The 16,172-nt window shown below is 37.6% G+C and overlaps 1 protein-coding gene across 2 annotated transcripts in view; it reads left to right on the top strand.

Annotated features, from left to right (window-relative positions):
• The window catches only part of LOC18428679 (ketose-bisphosphate aldolase class-II family protein), a 109,098-nt gene that overhangs the window by 81,314 nt on the left and 11,612 nt on the right, over positions 1 to 16,172 (top strand). For both annotated transcript variants that reach the window (XM_020663864.2, XM_088865124.1), the window contains 4 exons: positions 1,624 to 1,721; positions 5,915 to 6,059; positions 6,147 to 6,235; positions 6,325 to 6,435. In XM_020663864.2, the coding sequence (XP_020519523.1) occupies positions 1,624 to 1,721; positions 5,915 to 6,059; positions 6,147 to 6,235; positions 6,325 to 6,435 (443 nt within the window). The remainder of the gene's footprint in view (positions 1 to 1,623; positions 1,722 to 5,914; positions 6,060 to 6,146; positions 6,236 to 6,324; positions 6,436 to 16,172) is intronic.

The following is a 16,172-nucleotide window of genomic DNA, read 5'->3' as shown; positions in this document are numbered from 1 at the left end:
CGTCAATCCTTTATGAACGACATTGCCTCTAAGGAATTATGGAAGGCAGTCTAAGTCCTATTTCCAAATGAAAAATATTGCTAGGGTTTATAAATTGGAGCAAAAAATCAATGATTTTAAATAGGGAGGCTTGTCATTGGGAGACTATTATGCTCATCTATGTGGTCTTTGGAATGAATTAGGCCGGTATCAGCCCATATGATGTTCTTGTGCAAAGGAACAAAGGGATTGTAACAAAGGAAGATTTTTTATCTTTTGGGGGGAGTTAATGGCGAGTATGAAATAATTAGGGCTAAGGTTCTCGGTGGCAGGATTTTGCCATCACTTGGTATTGTTTTTTCCCTTCTTTAGTGTGAAGAAAGATAATGGCAGTGTCTATGGGTGAAATTGAAATATTCGCCCTATTCACAAGTTTTACTAGTAATCGAGGCGGAGGATGTTTTCGAAGTTGTGGTGGAGGTTGAGGTGGTGGACATCCCCACATCTGATGAGGAGGACTAATTACAGTGCACCCATTGTGGGAAGACTTGACACACAAGAGAAACATGTTGGGATCTAGTTGGACACCCAAGGTGAACCCTTCCACGGGCAAATTCAGTAACAATCAGTAAAAGTACTGCCTCAGTTACTCAAGTGCAGCAAGATACCATTTCCTTTGAACCTCAAGAAGAGTTGATGACTATTTGATAGAGGGCAAAGTTATACTTATATTTAATTTCTATTCAATTTTAAAAGATATATATTTTGATTTTAGCCGACCCCAATTAATTGAAAAAAAGCTATGATGATGGTGATGATGATGATATTTTCATTTTAGTTTTTTTTTAAAATTTTAATCTTGATCCGTACAGAGCACCGGTTCTAAAGGGTTTGGGCACCAATTCCCAGTGTCCTGCCAGCTGCTTCAGTCTTAATAACACTGGACTGTGGTTTATTCTTGCTTTTTCTGCACTAAATTACTCTATTCTATTCTACTATACTGAAATCTTCTGTTGTGCATTATATGATTGTCTTTAATCCCTTCCTTGAATGATATTTTAGACACTTTGTGTCATGTAATTTTAGTTATAGGCCATCACCATTTCATAATGAATTTTTGGTTCATCTCATAATTTTTTTACTATATGTTCTTTAGTTTTCTAAGTGCTTGCATATAAAGAGGTCAATCCGCCCAAGTGCTTACGTATCATTTTTTCTATCTTATACTTCTTACAAGTTTCCTCATGTTTCCTTTGTGATGAGTTGCATGCTGTATTAGTGGTTTTGAGTTTTTTTTTTTTTTTAATAATTGTTATTATTAAAAGATTCTTGATGTCAAAAATATTGATCCCACATTAAAAGGGAGATTTGTGGTTGTTTTGATATTTTTGTGAATACAAATCTCGGTGTTAGCCAAGGACTTTCTTGTCCCATTAAATATCGTAATCCTTGAAGGTCATGAGCAGTCTTTTTGTTGGTCTTGCATTTATTAGGAAATTCATGACAATTCTCAAATATTATCCTTGCAAATTTTACTACCAATATCATATCACAATTGACAATTCATAATAGTACTTGTAACTGTAGTTTATAAATGCTTTTATATTAGGAAATTCACCATTGTAAAGTTTTCGAATTTTTCAGCTCCTTTTGAGAGTTTAGATATAAACTTCAAAGTCAGTTCTGCTTTAGTGGAAATTGTTCGGCATATCCAAACAAGGCCACGTTATATCCTCGCAAAGGTATGAAGTTATTTTGTAATTATCATCATTATTGACTTTCAAATCACTTATAGTAAAGAGTGAACATGTTTCTTATTTGTCATTATCATAATCAAAGAATGATTGTTTATGTTTCACACACCCATTCATTAGAATTATTTTTTCATATGTAGCTTTTTTTGTGGAAATGCAACACAAGTACTCTTTAATGTTAAAAAAATCCATAAAGGACGACCTATTGATAGAGCTTACTTTGATCAAATTAATTGGGCTTCAAGAATCCCTTGATTTTCATATAAACAGATAGGCCATTGTTGGTACCATAATTGTTGGGCACGGGAGCAGGGGTAGGTTTGCCACATGCTAGAAGCTCCTTGGGTCAGAGTACCAAGGGGAGATTACATTATTAATAATTAAAAAAATTTTGTTTAATTTTATGAAGTCTTTAAAAAAAGGTTTGAGAAAACCTTGTTGGACGTTATATTATTATTTACATATTGAACCAACTTTATGTAACAAAAAAAGGCAAAAAAGAATTTAAAAACATTCAACATATTTACAAGTCAAAGGACTTAGAATAACAAAACATTGCAAGAAACTTCTTTTTCATTAACTAAATAAATTTTCACTTTACGTTTAGAACCCTCCAAAAACACAAGAGAGAAAGTAGCTTTTACCATAGGTGTGAAAGACACTGAGATGGAGAGATGGAGAGATGGAAAGAGTGAGCATGGGGTGAGCATGGGATCAGCTACATGTCTTGACTAAATCTATCCTGTCCTCTCATCGCCCCTCAAGCAGCTAGGAACGTTTGTTGCATGAATCTTGAGGTAGTTACCCCACATTATTAGCTTGATTTGAACTAATCGGGGGAATAACAATTCTCAAAGCTGGAAGAGTAGGCCAATGGGTATCATTTTCAGCAGCAAAGTGTGCACGAAGCCTTTTGAGCATTCTATCTCTTGTACTTGAATTTATAGTCGTTCATCTTCAGTTTCTTCTAAGTTTGCCTCCATGTTGCCCCCCTCTGTGAAGTACTTGCAGTAGTTGGTTGATCTAGTGGCCCTCCTGACGTTAGAAGCTGGACATAATGCCTCCTTAACCACATCCTCTTTCAAACCCTCCTCAAGGAAAACCTCTTCTGTCTCAAGGTCAACACCTACCACTCACTAGCATTCTCCATATCCTTATAGTGATGAGATCCCTCTTCTCATTCTAATTAAATTTCCTTGAAGCCTTTAATTATATTTGATAAATGTTAAATCATTGAGCCTTCTTTGCTCAAGCCTATTCCTTATATTTATATGCACCTAAAAGAAAAAAAAATGCATCAATACTAAATGAGCCATCTAAAATTTTAAATTTAGACCTAGAGAGAAATAACAACATAAAAGTACAATTAATATTGTATCTTCTATAATAGAATAATAATGTAACTTGTAAACAAGAAGACAACTAAATATACCATTTAAAATTAAGTCCAATTTCGCTCACAATTAGAAGAGCTAGTTGTTAAACTCAAGATCCGAATACCTATCCTTTGGAAGTATGGAGTACCACTCTCATGCTGATGCTGGGTCCACTATTGGGCTACAAATTGCGTACAATCTCTATAATTAATTTAGTTTTATCATAAGTCATTTCCATACTTATTTCTGTACTTATTAGAATATTTGAAATTATGCATTAGAGAAATTAGATATAAATTTATGAAAGCTAAAAACTTTTAAGGTTACATTAACTTGTACCTTCAAAGAAAATTTCAAATAAAATACAGTACCTAGATCAAATTTGGTCTTTTGCCTCACTGCCATTTCGATTTAAATGCACTTTTGTACTAGATCAATTCCTTGGGAGATATCTTATTTGGGATCTTTGGCTCAGGAACAAGTCTCAAGGCACTCGTTATATCCATCCATGATTTTATCCGTGCTCTCATCTTCGAGGTCAGCATTAAAAAACTTAAGGTTCAATAGTACCCTACTGCATGTAATGGTCTATGAACCTGCCTATCCCACTTTCCATCTTTTATCTCCCAAATTGAGCCACTTGTCCTCATAATTGCTGAAAGCCTGTGCTATTCCTTCTTAGCTCCATCTAATGCATCACATGTAAAGCTCATTGAGGACTTGTGACTATCAGCCAAGTGCAAGACCTTGACTATAGGCAAAAATACTCACAGTAGTACCTTACCCTACCTCAAAAAACCTTAGTGAAAATAATATCACAGGCCCTCTTTCCAATGGGATCTTTAGACGACTTGCATTTACCCCAATCCTCTAAAGTGAACATTGATCTCAATGGGGTCCTTTTGTCATATATGCTTTTGACTCAAGGAAGTGGTTGCAAAACTAGTGACCTTGGGCCTCACTAGATCCCTCCTTTTTGTGAACTTGTGATCATGCTAAAAGTGATGAGTGGTTATATATGAAAACTATGACATCCTTAGCCTTAGAAATTGTCCCTTTTACACTTGGAATCTCCCTAATAGCCTCAAGCACGAGGTCTATGCAATCTCCCATGCAAGGTGTCCAAAATATAGGAGGCCTCTTCTAGTGATGCTAATGACTAACACTCCCCCCGCAATTTGTACATCATGTTTTTGACATGTACAACTTGCCCGTCAAATATTGATGTTGTTTATGTTATAATCCTTTTATAAATACCTCTGTTATTTGATCTTTTATCTCCATTGTTGGATTTATGGTCTTTCAAGGCCTTAGAGCTAAGAATCTCTCCCTCAGTAGGACTGAGCGTGAAAAGATGATTGTGGGTGCTTGGCGCACTGGGGCACAAAATTATATACCCCAAGTACATGAGGCAATGAGTGACTTCAATGGGAGAGAGAGATTACTTGTGGAGGTGTGAGGGTCACCTCCAAGGCAAGGCTATATTTGTGAGTGTGCCTCATGGTTGGTGTGTTTGGCTAAGACTAGGAGAACAAAAAGGAGAATATAGAACCCAAGTATCTTCAAAGTAACAACCTTGTGTAGGATGGTAATGGCTCACAGGACATGAGTCCATACCCCTGACATGAGACCACCCTATGGCATGTGCACTCACAGTCTGAAGCCACTCTTCTGGTGTATGATACGATTAAGAAGAGTTAGTGCTCATGTGCCTTGAGAGGGCCCCTGTGTGTGAGTACTTTTATATCTTCAAAGGTGCACCTGTAATCCATTGTGAAACAGGTGATGGAAAGCTTGATTGGGATGACTTTGATGAAGCTGGATTATGCATCCCTACCATACACTGTGGAGCATGGGCTTGTTGGGTCATTCCGAGATAAGTGGCCATTATTCCGAACTAGCCCAATAGAGTACTCTGATACCTAGATCTAAGCCTAGAGGTCTCATTTACTAATTGTCCCATTTTATTATGACGAGAAAATGTGTACATATGGTGGAGAATCAATTGCAGTATTTTTGGGAATTTTTGAGAAATTTTTGGAATTTTTCAGAGCAAAAAATGTAGTTTTTAAAATTGCTTGGTGGTAATTTCAAGGACAGCTTATGGGGCGGTCCCACATGAAAGTTGGACATGGTGAACTAGCACGGTATATGTAGTTTAAAATTTTTCTTTTTTCATCTGACTAGAACACTTACAGATGTTGAAATAATACAAAATAAAATAGAAACACAAAATGGATTCTCACTTGCTACCACTTAATACAACTCTTTTATTTCAAGAGAAAAAAAACATAAGATTGACTTGGGAACAAGAAACACAAACTGCATAAACAAAGATTAAAGTGCCAAAAGATCAGGCCACAAATTGTGTTGTATGGGGCGAAACACACAATTGGACTCGATGCACCCCACTGGGGTCTCCTCTGATGGGGCACGGGATCAAGGCCTTTCTCAAATTTTACAATTATGGGAAGCCTAGGCTAGAAACCCGTCAATGGTGAGAGCAATGTGGAACAAGATCAAGCTATAAATTGTGTCTATGGGGTGTGCCCCTTTGGCCTCAATGGTTGGGGCATGGCCCTCTTTTCTTTATCAAAATTTTTCTTAGTGTTACAGAGAGGCCAGAGAGATGAGAGAGATCAGAGGGAGAGAGAGAGTGGCTTGAGGCTCTTTTGAGGGGAGAGAGAGAGAGAGAGATAACAATGATGAGAAATATTCATGTATCTTAGAATGCTACATTATTAACGAGCATAAAAAAGAAAACAATGATGCACCCATATTGTTTTGAATCCTTATGTTCTCCAGGGAGGCATCACCTCATCAGATATAGCTACAAAAGCTTTAGAAGCACGACTTGCTGTTGTGGTTGGACAAGCAATGGCTGGTGTTCCCTTGTGGCAGCTAGGTTCTGGGTGCAGGCACCCTGGTGTTCCATATATTGTATTTCCAGGTGAACGCACTGTTAAGAACTGACTATCTCCAAAATGCCCAGTAACAGATGAATATCCATTAACTCTAAGATGTCATCATTTCCTAGGTAATGTTGGTGATTGTAATGCATTGGCAGAAGTTGTGAAGAATTGGGCAAGTCCTTTCCAATCTTTCTCAACAAAGGAAATCCTCCTTGTAAGGGCTGTATATTATTTTCAGCAGTATTTACCCAAAGATATTTGTAATTTGTCAATTCTTGCATTAACGATACTATCTTTATGAAGGCTGCTGAAAGTGCTGGATATGCTGTTGGCGCATTTAATGTTTATAATCTGGAAGGAATTGAAGCTGTTGTGGCTGCTGCTGAGGCAGAAAGAAGCCCTGCTATTCTCCAGGTGATATGCTCTGCCTTTCATGAATATTAACTGTGCTATTATTATTTTCTTTAGATTGAAGTGAACTTTGAAATTTCTAACAAAAGTTCACATGTTGCGCGAGTTTGATTTTTTATTTACTTATATATAATATGCTGATAATAGTGAAGCCTTCATACTAATAGCTAGGTGTACCTATTGTCACACTTAAGAAGCTTCTTAATTCCCAACACTACTTTAGCATCTTCCTTTTCTTCGCTTTGATAACATTTCACATAGGATCAGAGCAGTGCATCCAAATGTCATGGTCTACCCAATCCTACTCTTAATAAGCATCTCGCAAATCCCATTTCTCCATCCTTTTTCTCTCCTTTCCATTCTTCCCTTCCATTCATCCATCCACCTACCTAAAAGACAGGAGAGATCAAATCGTATCCCTTTCCACATGAATCTCATAAAGAGGAAAGCTCTTCACTGTTATCTCTCAAGAAATATATAGGTTTTTTCCTTCCTAAATTTTTATTTTGTCTTAAAAATAAAAGTATGATATCCAATCTCCCTTGGAGTACATTCATGTGATCTCATGATATTGGAAACAAACCAGCGGCATCCCTTTTTTATTACATCTTCTTTTCCGCATGACTGGATCTTCTTCTTCTTAGTGAACTCTTTGGAAGTGAATTCACCCCAATCAGCACTTCGGAAATCAATGATGTCACGGGAAAATTTGTTCCAAAAAAAAGATTTAAATTGATGAAAAACAGTGAAACTTCTTTTTATCAAGAAAGAAGATCCAAATGTGTCATCCGTAATCATAAAAATTTAACATAGTATTTGGTATGAGCAATGGAATTTTTGAATCGTTAGAAGGTCCCCATACTTCAGAATGAAACAACTCGAAAGGATAAATAGCTTGTTTATTATGAAAAATAAATGGAAGCGCTTATCTCTTGCATAGAAGACAATTGGAACATAAAACGTTGTTGGACCTGGGCTTCAGGGCCCCTACAGCAAGCCTCTCAATAAAACTATGATTACAATGCCAAGACAATGGTGCCAGTCGATGCTTTTATTTGACTTAGACAAGCCAACTGCAGAAACTACATCTGGGGTGGACTTTAAAGTTTAAACTTCTTTTAGATGGTAGAGGTCCCCATGTATAAATTCACCATATACACAGGAGGGAGAGAAATTCACCATATATAAATTCACCAACAAACATCCCTTCATGTATAAATTCACCATATACACAGGAGGGAGAGAAAGACGTAAGAATTACAACTATCAATTAACTGAGAAACTGACAAAAGGTTACACTTAATGTGGGGGGAAAAAGTAAGTATTTTGGAGAGATAAGCATGCAGAATGGATGAGTGCTTTACCTGGGTGATTGTAGATATGTTCGGATTGCTATTCATATACCTTCTCTGTGATAAGACCATCATATTCCACTTCTTTTGTATCTTGATTTAAGTGGGAGCACATGATGGGGAAAAGGATATAGCTCGGGATGCTCATCAGGCTTAGTGCCCAAAAGTGGAGCAATAGTCCGGAGGGATTAGACTGGGATATGGCCATTCTTTCTTGTGACCTCTAGTGCTTTGTAGCACTTACGTGAGTCACCTTCAGGATTTGCAGCCGAGGCTCAGGATGCTCCACGTAAGTGTGTTAATACATGGAGTCATAAAACCCTTAGGTTGTCGTGGCATGAGGCATTTGTCCTGAGTTATTCCAAAAAGGGTTATAAACACGCTCAGTGATATGCCCATCATATTTAACTTCTTTTTTATCTTGATTTAAGTGGGAGCACATGATGGGGAAAAGGATGTAGCTCGGAATGTTCATCAGGCTTAGTGCCCAAAAGTAGTGCAATAGTCCGGAGGGATTAAACTAGGATATGGTCATTCCTTCTTTTGACCTCTAGTGCTTTGTAGCACTTATACGAGTCACCTTGAGGCTTTGCAGCTGAGGCTCGGGATGCTCCACGAAAGTGTGCTAATACATAGAGTCATAAAACCCTTAGGTAGCCATGGCATGAGGCATTTGGCTTGAGTTATTACCAAAGAGCGCTATAAACAACCTCAGTAATATGCCCATTGGTTTTGGCCAGGATGCTGGGGTTTTACTACTGTGTGAGGATCGATGAGGCTTGTGAGGACGAGGGCCAAAAACTCGACAATCGATCCCATGTCGTGCAAATGATAGTCACATATGGGAAGCTTCCCAATTGATGAAACATGTACTTGTTCCTTGAAGACATAATACCTTGCCCTTGTGAGTGTGATAGTCATCCTTAATTGGGCAAGACTTGTCCTCTAGGGCGATACCTGAAATCCATGGTTAGGTGTTGAGTCCCACCATCTATTGGCCAACTTTGATAGACCTTGCGGTACAGATTGTCGGTCATGGGTTCTGTTGGTTGGTTTGAATATGGTGTGATTGCTTCGCATACTAAATGAATAGAGTGTCGTACTTACAATAAGATTTTAACCTTAGGCACTATATTTTCTTTATTTGTAACTTTTCCTTGGCAGATCTTAATTGAAATATGAAGAAACATTTAGAAATGAATTTGGAAAATATTGCAATTTTTAGAAAACTATTTTTCTGTGGAAGAATTGGTGTGAATTGCTTATGCAGAACAATTCCGGAAATGACCTTCAGTTGTTGAGCCCAATTGGACCAAAATGTACAGGACGCCGCTAGTCATGGGCCTCCATGTGGGCCCAAATGATTGGGGTCCACTGCCTCCAACCTCTTCTAAGGAGTGATGTCATGATGATCTCTCTCTCTCTCTCTCTCTCTCTCTCTCTCTTATATAAGGCAGGTTGAAGTGTGTTGGCTCATCTTGAGGCATCGAAAAGGTTTCAAGATTAGATGGGATAAGGTGAGCTGTCAAGTATTATGTCATTTCATGATGTCATAGTGGTGGATGATGTAATAAGTCAAATTTAAAGAAAATAAGGGGTTAGGATGTATATCAATCTGTTCTCATGGTTGGATGACTAGAGATTGGATGGCCAAGATTTGGCCCATCTCTTTACACCAGGGATCATACTAATAATGTCCCAAATTGCTTCCTGCTTGCTTCCTGCAAGCATGTGAACAAGAATGTTCTAGAGTCTTGGAGTTCCCCTTACCTCACACTGTAAATAGAAGGCAACTCAATTCAATTTGAATTGAATTGAAAACCCAGTCGGCTCTCTCAACAAATGCTTAGACCATGCCTCTCTCTTTCTCTCTCTCTCAAGAAAAATTATTTGTAAACCTCAAAAAGTGTTCCTTTTTTGCTAATAAATTGGTATTTTGGGGTTTTGTGGTGTCATGTTGAGGGGTCAAGATGGATACTACCAAAGTACAACATTGTAGACTAGACATCCAAAGCAGTGACTGAGATGAGAAGTTTCCATGGTTTAGCAACATTTTACAGGAGGTCTATTAGGAAGTTCAGCAGTGTAATAGCATCCATAACTGATTTTACAAAGAAAGGGGTGTTTGAGTGGAGTGGACTATAGCTGCTGAAATTATCTTGAAATTGGTGAAAAAAAAGGATTGCAAGTCCTCAGGTCCTTGCACTTTCAGACTTTGAAAAGGTCTTCCAAGTAGAGTGTGATGCCTCAAAGGTGGGAATTGGAGGTGTCCAAAGTCAAGAGGGCAGACTTGTCACCTTCATTATCGAGAAGCAAAGTGGGGTAAAGATTAATTGTTCTACTTATGATGTGGAGTTTTATGTGGTTGGTCAAGCCTTGAGACATTGGAGGCACTACCTCATTCAAAGAGAATTTATCTTATTTTCAGAAAATGAAGCTTTGAAGTATCTGAGTGCTCAAAAGGAACTAATTCGTAGGCATGCTAAGTGGACCTGTTACTTACAAGAGTTTACTTTCGTCATCCGCCACAAATCAAACAGCCAAAACAAAGTTGCTGATGCCCTTAGCTAGAGCTGTCACCTCCTTTGTATTTTTGCCGCCTTAGTTGTGCGTTTTGAGTCCCTACCTCAAGCTTATACTATTGACCCTTCTCTAAGATCCTTGAGCAACTTGCACAAGGAAAAAGGGAAACATGTGTTGTTTTTGTTTTGCAGGATGGCTTTCTCTTCAAAGGGAGTGGGCTTTGCATTCCTGAGGGGCCACTTTTCATCAAAATCATGGGTGAGATGCATGATGACAACCTTAATAGTCACTATGAGTGGGATAAGACCATGAACCTTGTAGAAGCAAAGTACTTTTAGACCAAACTCAAGAGAGGTGCCAATCAATTCATTGAGTGTTGTCGAGTGTGCCAATTACTGAAGGTCGATCCCAAAACACCACTTTTTATATTCCCTTACCTATCCCCGATCGACCATGGACAAATGTAAGTATGGACTTTGCGATAGGACTACCCTGCACGTCAAGAGGGATGTGACTCTATCTTTGTGGTGGTAGATAGTTTCTCTAACATGGCCCACTTCATCCCATGCCAAAATTCTTTAGATGCGACTCAAGCGGTAGATCTCTTCTTTAAAGAGGTGGTGTAGGGTTTTTTGTGGCCGTTAAAGGCCTAGAGAGCTTGTAAAAATGATATATAGTAGAATATGCACTTCAGTTGGAGTGTGTGTGTTGACTGACCAAGGGTTGGGCGGTTTATGGCCCTAGTCAAAACCCTTGGCCATGGGCATGTGGCACAACCGAGAAGGGTTTGAAGTGGGTCATCCCTTGTTGAGGTCGGAGAAATGCCTAGGGATCATGTTTGTAGGCCAGGAAAATTGTATGGTCTCCTGTGTGCGGTTGTAAGCTTGTACGAGCAAGGGCCAAATCTCCAACAAACTTCCACAGAGCATGTACACATGACAGCCGCATTGGAAGCAGCCCTTTAGAAGGACGCGTGTACATATGCATTGAGACAATCCCCTTTGCACTGTAGTGAAAAGTACTAGACTTGCTCTTAAAGGGGGGAACTGAAATCCACATTCCAGGATCATGCTCCCACTATTTATTATCCAAATTTGACAAGCCAATAATGAGCCCATGCAAAAAAACTGTAGGTCATAGGAATTTGTTGGGTTGGATAAGAGAAAAGTTGTAGATCATGATTTCTAGAGCGAGTGGAGTGCCTTTATTGTCACTTATTTTTGACCCATTGGTACCAATCCACTCTTAGTATATTTTATTTTGATATTTTATATGTGTTATTTGATTTTTAAATATTTTTTAATATTAAAATATTATTTCTGGTATATATTTTCATAAAAAGTTATTTTTTTAAAATGTCATAATTTTAAATAACACATATAGGATGAAGGATTCAGCTCCACATGTGGGACCTCGTGCACCTTACGGACTACACCCTAGTGGCCACGCCACCTTTTAATCAAAAGAGGAGGGGCGGGGGGAGGGGGGAAGGGGTCACACCCCATTTTTTTTGACATTATAAAATATTTTTTAAAATTTTACAAGGGGGACGTGCCACTTTTTATGGAGAAAGGGGCACGTCCCATTTTTTGGACTATATGGTTTAAATTTAAACTAAGATGGAAAATCTAATGAAATTTGGTTTCCTATATCTTATGGGAGATCTAGAGATCTAGATAATATTTAAGTTTGATTTCAAACTTAAATGAGAGATCTAATAAAGTTTAAATTTGATTGGATCTATATTTTAAATAAGAGTTGGATTGGAGCAAAGTGTAAAGGCATAAGGTTCCTAATCTTTTTACCCAAAATTATGATGGTTGATTATTGGGATGGATGGCTCTAATTAATCTTTTACCCCTCAGATTTGCTAATTATCCTATAAGGTTTAGCTGGAAATTAGATAAGGCAATCCTATTCAAACTAGGAGAAAGATTCATATTAAAACTATAAGATAGATTTTTGCTAGATTCCTTCTCTAAAAGGATCTAGTTTGAACCTCTTTCAAGCATGATTCTCCTCTCTCATGCCCCAAAAAGTCTATGTCCCTCTCACGCCCAAGATCTTTCTCCATCATGCCACTTTTCTCTCCACCTTCTCTCTCACGCCTCTCTCTACTATTTTTGGCCATCACACCACCCTCTCTCTAGCCTTAAGAGTCACGTACTCCCTCTCTCCTCTCGTTTTATTTTGAGTAGTTTATTTTTGAACTAGAAGAAGAGGAATTAAAAATAGGTTTGCTGAAGTTTTTTTGAAGAATGAAGAAAGAAGCCTAGCCTAGAGAGATCAACTCCAAGATCGGCCTATTTTATGCCCATAGGGTTTCTATAAACCCTAGTTTATTTTTGAACTCTCTAAAACCCTTGAGAAAGAAGTATTGCCCTATAAAGCTTCCCTATTTTAGAATTTTCGGCAACAACTTAAGGAGTAAAAGTGTGTCATTAGTCAGGGACTCAAGTATGGGGTGTACCAAGTCCTAGTAGGGTAACTTCAGACATCTTCCAGTGAGTCTTCCCTTAGTTTTTATTTATTTTTAATATTATTTTTTGTTTTCTGTAAATTTTCAGGAACTTAATTTTTTCTAAGAATTGTAATAAAAGTTAGAATAAAGTTCCTAGATAATTTTTATTTCTCTCGGCAATGAAAATAAATATCCTAGGTTGTATCTAGGTTATTGTGGCACATGTAAGCGGAATTCAAGTATTTTAAATAAAAGCAAAAGAAAAAAAATTGAATTTAATACCTTGAGTTCCACATAACCACATCGATCATTGTTGTTAGCGCTTCTATTTTTTACTGCAATAGTTTAGGATTTTTTATTTTTATTTGGTCTAAGAAACATGACTTTAAAAGGTTTCTTAGCTGAATTCATTAAAACTGAAAAATTTAATGGGAAAAACTATCATTGTTGGAAGAGAAAAGTAAGTTATGTCCTCTTTGAAGAAGGACTTAGCCAAATACCTGTTGATGAACCCCCACCTTTCCCCAGAGGTAGTGCTCATGAGAGGCAAGCCGTAAGAGAAACTCATGCTCAGTGGGAGCACAAAAACACTTTAACAAAACATGTGCTACTTATGGCCATGGATGACTCTCACGCTCTCGAGTATGCGCACCTAAAGACTGCCAATGAAATTCATGAACGCCTCGAGATTGTTTATGCCTCATCTTCCCTCACAAGAAATACAATGGCTATATAGAAATATTCAAATTTGAAGATGAAGGAAGGAGGCAAGTTAACGGAGCATATACAACAGTTCAGAGCCTTAGTTTGTGAACTCAAGGCTGCACAAGTTAAGCCAGATGAAAATATGCAAATCTAGCAGTTGCTTAATTCTATGCCGAGCTCATGGGAAAACTTTATTCCAGGCCTTACGACAAGGGAGAGCCTTACGAAGTTGGACGAGATCTTCACTAAACTTAAAGCCGAAGAAGAATGGAGATTTTCTTGCGATACTTCAGCTTTGAATGACTCCGTAAATATGGGAAACCTTAGACCCAACTCTGGTTCATCCAAGAACAAGAAAGGCAAGGGAAAGAATAAGAACAAAACAAATGAGAATCAAGAAGGGAATAATGGGCCCAAGATAAAGAAGGATTTTAAGAATACCCAGTGCTATAATTGCAAGAAATTTGGGCACATTGCTAAGTATTGCAAGCACTCAAGAATGTGAATCCCTATGGTGATAGGAAGCATGCTTGTGTTGCCCTAAACACTATGCTAGCAGACCCTAAAGTAGGGTCATGATGTTTTGACTCAGGGTCCACTGCCCATGTGTCAAACACCTAGGACAAACATAGAAATTTGCAGCCTGTTGCCCATGGGGATCAGTATATTTATATGTGTGGGAATCAAAAGACTGAAATCTTGGGTATTGGAGATTTCATCCTTCAACTTGAGAATGGCAAAAGCATGGTCTTAAAGCCAAACTCTTTATGCTCCCAAGATGAGGAAGAGTTTGGTTTCGGTCGCTAAATTGGCTAAGAAAAGCTACTCCACCATATTTATTGGTAAGGCGGACGTAAAATATGAAGATGAATTAGTCATGAATGGTCATCTTGTAGAAGGCTTCTTTTCAGTTGTAATAAAGAATTCCATTTCTCAAGTCTCGTGTTATATTCATAACAATAATATATATATATATATATATATATATAGGAAAAAGCTAACAATAGCTGGGCAGATATAATGAATAGTAATTTAGGTGGAATCTCAGCTATCAGATTTTCAGCAAGTGGTTCAAAATATATATAACTATTTTAATTTTAATTTTTTTCTATAAATCTGATTAATATGAAATTTTGGGTGTAAATACCTAACATTATTGCACACCATATAAAAATATAAAAAACTTATTTTCAATAATTTAAAATGACCAAATTACCCTAATCATTTTTCAGAGGTATTTAGGTCATTTTATATTTTGGAAAATATTTTTTATATATTTTTTAATTGTGCGCCCTATTTTTTAGTAGACACGTCTAAAATTTCAATATGATCCGATTTCTAGAAAAAATATTAAAATATAGTGATATGCATTCTAAACTACATGATGAAGATTTGATCGCTCCCATTCAACCTATATTACTATGCATTATAGCTGCCTAGCTATTGTAAGGTTTACTCATATATATATATATATATATATATATATATATATATGGCACATGAGACTAGGGCACATATAAATAAAAAAAAGTATGGAGAGATTAAAGAGAGAGGAATTATTGAGTAATCTAAATGAAGACTTAACCAAAGTTTGTGAATAAAGTGTTTAAGGAAAGCTGATTAAGAAAATTCTTGAAGGATTTCAAATGAAAAATTGCTGACCCGTATTAACCCCTATTAAAAAGAAAACCAATTTTAGCCCACCCATGTGTCCAACTACTTTAGAAGAAAAGGAAGGCATGCAGAGAATTTCATACAGAAGTGCAGTTAGGTCACTAATGTATGCTATGTCAGGGGTAAGACTAGGTTTATCTTTTGCCATGAGTTTTGATTAGCAGGTTCTAGAGTAATCCAGGCATAGAATACTGGAAGGCCATCAAAATTGTACTGCGACAATTGGGAATCGTTAATTACGCACTCACTTATAGAGGAAAATAGATATGGATATTCAGATGCGAACTATCAGAAAGATCCAGATGAAAGTAAGTCCACATCCAGATATATCTTCACGCTTGTAAGTGGAACAGGTTTTTTGTGCTCAAAGAAACAGGATATAGTTGCACTCTCGACTATGGAGTCAAAGCATGTGACATGTTGTTTCACGACTAAAGAAGCAGTCTTGTTGAATAAGTTCCTGAATCAACTCAGATTTGATCCAGTGAAGTGCCCATGTGTTAGAATCCTCTGCGACAACCAAAGAGCTATAAGCGTATCAAAAAAGCTGAGATTTAGAAATCGAGGCATTTAAAGTTGTGCTACTATCTCATTCGCAATGAGATCCGAGCAGGAGAGATTCAGATTGTATATCTCCCGATTAAGACCATGTTAGCGGATCTTTTGAAAAAGTATTGGTGGAAAATTTTTTTGCCAAACGTGTACATGGAATGGGCTTGAGAGAAATTGAGAGGGAGTGATTGTATGGTCTTCAAAGGCCAAGTGGGAGATGTAGGTTTTTTGTGGCCTTTAAAAGCCTAAAGAACTTGTAAAAAATGGTGTCTATTAGAATATGCACTTTAATGGGAGTGCGTGTGCTGGCTGACCAAAGGTTGGGCAGTTTATGGCTCTAATCATGTCCAAAACCCTTGGCAGGCACAACTGAGAAGAGTTTGAAGTGGGCCATCTTTGTTGAGGTCGGAGAGATACCGAGGGATCATGTTTGTAGGTCAAGAGAACTGTGTGGTCTCCTGTGTGCGGTTATA

Source organism: Amborella trichopoda, chromosome 4, assembly GCF_054954075.1.
Source record: "Amborella trichopoda isolate Santa Cruz 75 chromosome 4, AtrichopodaSantaCruz75HAP2 v2.0, whole genome shotgun sequence".
In the NCBI taxonomy this organism is placed as follows: Eukaryota; Viridiplantae; Streptophyta; class Magnoliopsida; order Amborellales; family Amborellaceae; genus Amborella; species Amborella trichopoda.
The sequence above is the reverse complement of the archived record's forward strand: the minus strand, read 5'-3'. Positions and strand labels throughout refer to the sequence as shown.